Source organism: Grammomys surdaster, unplaced genomic scaffold (genome assembly GCF_004785775.1).
Source record: "Grammomys surdaster isolate TR1022 unplaced genomic scaffold, NIH_TR_1.0 190, whole genome shotgun sequence".
Lineage (NCBI taxonomy): Eukaryota > Metazoa > Chordata > Mammalia > Rodentia > Muridae > Grammomys > Grammomys surdaster.
Window position 1 is genome coordinate 3,404,655 of NW_021604635.1, and position 6,020 is coordinate 3,410,674.

The 6,020-nt window shown below is 48.8% G+C and overlaps 1 protein-coding gene across 1 annotated transcript in view; it reads right to left on the reverse strand.

The window, feature by feature from the left end:
• Slc22a16 (solute carrier family 22 member 16) overlaps positions 1-6,020 on the reverse strand; it is a 32,409-nt gene that overhangs the window by 773 nt on the left and 25,616 nt on the right. Inside the window, exon 8 of the mRNA XM_028769097.1 lies at positions 71-299. Within this exon, the coding sequence (XP_028624930.1) occupies positions 71-299 (229 nt within the window). The remainder of the gene's footprint in view (positions 1-70; positions 300-6,020) is intronic.

Consider the following 6,020-nt stretch of genomic DNA (forward strand, 5'->3'; position numbering starts at 1 on the left):
TGGGCATCAGAAGGGGCTCGGCCTGAACCCCACCTCTGGGCATCAGATGGGACACTGCCTGAATCCCAACTCTCAGTATCAGTAGGGGCTCTGCTTAAACCCCACCTCTCAGCAAAAGAAAGAGCTCTGCCTGAACCCCACATCTCAAAAATATCAGAAGGGGCTTCCCTTAAACTATCCTTGTTTTCTGGCACCTGCTGTTCAGTCGTCTCCCAAGTAGATGTCATTGGTGTGTTCTGAGTTTCTGGAAGGTTCAATGACAACAGTCCACTCAGTATGGCCAGGATCCCAAATAAAATCTAGGTGATATGTAAAATAAATAAATAAATAAATAAATAAATAAATAAATAAATAGCAATGACAGTGACACACACACACAGACAAATGTGCCCTTCAGAGAATAAGAAGTACTGGACCCTATTCAGAGGGCAACAGAATTGGGACTGACATCACAAGTTAATGTGTTTGCTGAGTTCTGTAGCCTGTGCTGGGCTGGGAGTTCATCATCCAAGCTTAATCTTCATTCATTCATTCACAAACCACTGAGGAGCATCTGGCCAAGAAGAAGAACCAGCTCCTGCTTGTATGACTTCCCTCGCAAACTCTGCCCTGGAAACTATAGCAGAGGGGGGAAGAGGGAAGCCTTGCATCTTTCTCTAGATGCCAGGATGTACAGAAGCCGGGCAGCTGAGCCTTGAGTTGGTCAACCCTCAACTCAGGAACTGGTACACTGCATCACCCAGTGTCATGGAGTTTCTGACCCCTGGGAAAAGATCACAAACTCAATCCAACTATCTTTAAAGGATTTACTGCTAGCAGGACAACAATCTCTGGGCCGAGCTAAAGTTGCCATGAGAAGCGGGGGCGGGGGGGTGAGGGAGGGATTTTTAAAGCTGAAAACCATTAGACCTTGGACATCTGCACAAGGAAGCCAAGAGGTGTTTTGCTCTGCCAAGGTCAGGTAGTCAAGGTGACCTGAATGCCTGCATAGGCAGGTTACAGAGCCAAACGCACCGAGATGGTCAAGGCGGTACATTTCTGGGTGGAAAGAAGATGAGTCCGGGGAACCCTGGGAACTTATCTTCCAGGGACTGGAGTCAGAGACTGGTGGATACCAAAATGAATGCCTGTCATAAAATGGAATCTCTGCAGCCATCATATCAGTAAGTGATGAGGGATAAATAAATGAGACTTCCAATGAGTTAGAACCTACAGGAATTAGGGGAAACAAAGACAAAGAGAATTCATCACTGCGTGGCAAGGCAGGGACCTGTGGATCTCATTTTCTATAAAAGCTCCTAGGATTTCACTATGCAGCTTAGGCTAACCACGAATACACAACCCTCCTGCCTCGGCTTCCAGAATGCTGGGATCCTTACCATGCCATGTAGCAGTAACTGCTAGCCAGACAGTAGACAAGTCCCCAGTTCTTTCTCCTACCACCCTGACCAGCTCAAAAACACTTCAGGAGACCTTTGCCTTGCTCCCTCCATTCTGGGAAGACTCTGTGCTCTCACTTACCCCTCAGCCATCTTTGTCACTGTCCCCAATAGTCCTCCATCCTTCCTACAACTCACTTTTTCCTTCCTGGTGTCTGTCTCTCTCAATAAAAACCAGTCTTAAGCCATTATCATCCATATACCCACTCTGCCTGCGTTCTGGCCACTTGGCACCTCTGGGATTTTGGAGGAGTTACTCAATGTCCTGGCTTCTTAGTTTCCTTATCTACAAGATGGAGCTAAGAATGGCGCCCACTGGTGCTGGGAAAACGGCTCGATCAGTAAGGTGTCATGTCTGTTGCACAAGCATGAGAACTTGAGTTCGGATCCCCCAGTTCCTACATAAAAGGCCAGGTAGAGCAGCGTGTACCCATCACCGCAGCATGCGGGAAATGGAGGCAGCTGGACCCTGGGAGCATGATCTGGCAGCCTAGGTAAGTCAACAAGCTCCATTTCAGGGAGAGACCACGCCTCAAAATCAAATGTGGAAGACCAGAAAGATGGATCAGCAGGTAAAGGTGTTTGCCACACCAGACTGACAACATGAGCCTAATCCCCAGAAGGCACATAAAGATGGAATGCACATAAAAGCACTGCAGAGCTGTGCTTTGACCTCTGCACACAAGCTGTGGTGCTGAGACCCATATGCACACCTCACACAACACGCACAAACAATGTCTTTAAAGTAGAGAGAATAGTTGAGGAAGAACCCTGGTACCAACCTCCACACATCCAACCACACTGGATACACTCATAGGAATACGCTCAAGGCACACGCATGAAGGGTGTTCAGTATCTGCCTACAGGGACTACTGAGGTGGAGATGCAGGTGAGGCTGAGAACAGTGCCTGTCTCATGATGAACAGTCAATATACGCTAGCTGTCATTACTGTCTCACGACAAACATTGTTTCAAGGTTTTGCCACTCCCACTGTGATATATTAGCAAGCAGGACATGTGTTTGAGTTCTCTTGTCCATCCTGTCCTTAGGTGTCCTTGTGTCCATTCCCTTTCCCAGCATTCCTGGGCCTGCCCCTCTTCTGCTTGACAGCCCCCACCCCAGAGTTGTTCTTCTCAGACACAAGGGAACCAAGTTCCTGTCCTGCTCTATCCTAATTGCTGTTCTCCCGTGCTGTTCTCTGTCATGTGCCCTGTGGAACTTAGCCGCTCTCTCCTGCCTGCCCTTCCATCTCCACCTCATTCTCTGTTCCTACTGCACCTTAACGTCTTTGCTCCTGGGTCTCTGCCCATTGGTCTCCCGGATCTGCATCTCTGAGCTCCAGCCATGCAGGAACCTTAGGGTCTCATCCTGGCCAGCTTGTGAGTATTCCACCCACATTATTTTCACATCTCCTCCTCTACCCAGGGATCCCTCCGGCCCTTACAGTGACTTGTCCTGGCCTCAGACACCCAACAGGCCACCAAGGGCCACCAGGGATTGTGGGTATGACCCTCCCACAAGTAGTTTGAACATTATTACAGGAGACAATTTTCTGGGCTGTTTGCCGTGTTCCCAGGCTCTATGCAACAGTTAATAGCCACAGTGCCTGTATCCAGTGTCCCTTTCCCTCCAGACTTCTGCTTTTCTGTCCCCTATGCATGACATCTGCCTCCACCTGGCTAACTCTTCCTGGACTCTGGATACTGACAAAAGGTCCTTCCCTGCAGGAAGCCTGTCTGATCCTAACCTGGGTTAGCAGCCCACTCTCATGCCCCAAGCTTCAGCCATATCTCTGGCTGTTGGTGTTGGCTCTTCTCCCCTCCCCAATGCTTGGAAGTCTTGGGCTATAGGCTTTTCCTTTTATTCCTGCTTTTTCACCTAGCAGGGTACCAAGGCAAGACTGAAAACCAGCAGGGCAAATTCCAAACTCTGTGTCTCTATGCCTGATGTCAAAGCGCTCTTCAGAACTCCAACTCCTTCTAACTTTGTTGACTGCAACACGTTTCTCTCTTGGGATGGTCACACATCTAGTCTGCAGGTATCTCATGGCTCTGGCATCTCCAACTTCTTGGGGTCTCCAAGGCAATCAGGCTTCATTCTCACAGCTCCGTACAATGGCCTCTCTGAGCCTCCATGCAGGGTCACTCCTAACACACGCCTGGCCTCAGCAGCTTTCCTTAGCTGTAGAGGGAGACTCCACGCCCCCCCCCCCGTCTTGTATCCTTGACTCTGATGTGGCCTAAGCTGACACGTTCTATCTGTTGGGGCTGGAACTTCAAACACATTCTCATCAGCTTTCCGATTTCCATGGTTTCCTTCACTGCTTAAACTTTTGATCAGTGCTTTTACACGAGTTGGAAGCTTAGCATGTGGGCCCCACCCTGAGGTCACCACTTAGCGTAAGTCTTTTTTTTTTTAAACTTTCTATCTCCCCAGCACTGGACTTAGCTCCATTTCTTTTCCTGGTGCTCCTTTTCTCCTCAAAGGGAACATTTTGTGTTTGTTTCCTTGCCCAGCTTGTTCCTTTTCATTACAGACCTGTGTAATACTGGCCACTAATAACCATGAGACACAGTCAATGCTAGGCTGTCTCGAAATCTCTTCTGCCAACACCATTAGTCCAAAACTCTTCAATGTAGCCTCAGGTAGCCATATTCTTCGTCAAGATATCACAGGAATGACTTCTAGGCCACTTACTGATTCTCCAGCCCTCTGAAACCTCTGGAGCTGGGCCATTATAACCTGGATTGCTCTCAGCACCACTGTCTTCTACACTCTTACTTGAATGACCCACTAAGCTCTGCTTAAAGCATTCAATGCTTTCCTAATCCAAAGTCGCCAAGCAGCATGGTCAGGCCTGTCACAGCAAAACCCTGGTCCCTGGTACTAACTTCTGTCTTAGTCACTGTTCCACTAGATGGTGAAGAGACACTGTAACAACAACAGCTCTTACAAGAGAAATCGTTTAGTTGGGGGCCGGTTTACAGTTTCAGAGGTTCAGTCCATGATCATCGTCGTGGGAAGCTTTGCAGCACACAGGTAGACATGGTGCTGGAGAGGCAGTTGAGAGTTCTACATCCAGACATGCAGGCGGCAGCAGAAGTAAGACACTGAGACTGAAGCTGACTTTGCTGAGCTTTGTTCCTGGGATGAGGGAGTTACTCCTTCAGGTCATTGATTCCCAGAGTAATGTGCTTTCCACTTACGTATTCAAGACGATATAGGTGGGACTCAACACTTTGGTTTCTCCTGAGGTTAGGTTAGTATATTTTACAAAAACATATTGATATGGTGTTGAAGAGTAAGCTAGGTTAATAAAATGTTATCTACAGAGCATGAAGACATCAATTTACTACTCAGAACCCACACAAAAAGGCTAGTGGTGGTGCATGTTTGCCAGCCCAGCACTGTAGAGACAGAGATGGGTAGATCCCTGGGGGCTGGTTGTCCTAGAGTACTTGGTAATCCCCAGGTCAATAAACAATGCTGCCTCAAAGATGGGTGGCTCTTGAGGAATGCCTGAGGTTGACCTCTGGCCTGTGCACACACATACATGCACACACAGGAACACAAAGGGCATCTGCACACATACACAAATGCATTAGTGTTCGAGTACTAAGAAGGCAGCTCTTCAAGACAATGAGAGCTGTGACAGTACATGAGAGGTGAAGTAGGAAAGAACCGTGGGATGAGTAAGAGGCCGTGTCCACGTCTTGTGCTTGAACTCATGGACTAGGCTAAAAGTAGGAGGCAAGAGGAAGATGGTCTCGAAATCACTGATCAGCTCCAAGGATTCCAGAGAGAATAGCCAGGAGCCTAGTTGTAAGACACATTTGAAAGTTGAAAGAGATGGAGGAGGGGCACATTGAAATCTTGAAGAAAGCAGCAGTCAGAAGAGGAATGGACACTAAGAGAGACCAAGAAGCACAGAGGAGCAACTCCACAGGGAGGGTTTGGAGGAGGAAGGCCATTGTGCTGAGGACTCCAAGTACCCAGAATGGAAGTGTCATGTACCACCATCCCTGACCCAGCCTCCCAGACCCAGACTCCTCCTGATTGGAAAAGCCAGGTAGATCTGGGTATACTGGTGATCCACCCACCCTCCCAGCTTCTCAGTCCTTCCATACTGCTCTGAGCACAGCTGCTCCACTTTCCAAACCCAAGCCAACAGCTCACATTGTCAGGACCAGGAGAACTCAGAGGGAAGGAAGCCTCACCTATGGAAAGCCCCTCCCTCTCCGGGCACCACAGACTCTTTGAGGGAGCAGCAGACCCACTACAAGAGTGCAGAGGCAAGGGCAGAGCTGGGTGTTTAGACAGAAGTCCGAGAAGTGACATGGGGTAGAGCTCCCCTGCTAGAGTGCTGGTGGTTCCTGGTTAAGGGCAGAGTAGAATGAACAGTAACTCAGAGGGGCTGAAGGCAGTCAATGGACGATAAAACCACCCTGACCTCCCTACTTACCCTCTGGTGAGCTAGCCTGTTTCTACAGACCTCTGTCTCCACTATATAGTGATTATAGTGGCCGTGAAAGAGAGAGAGAGAGAGAGAGAGAGAGAGAGAGAGAGAGAGAGAGAGAGAG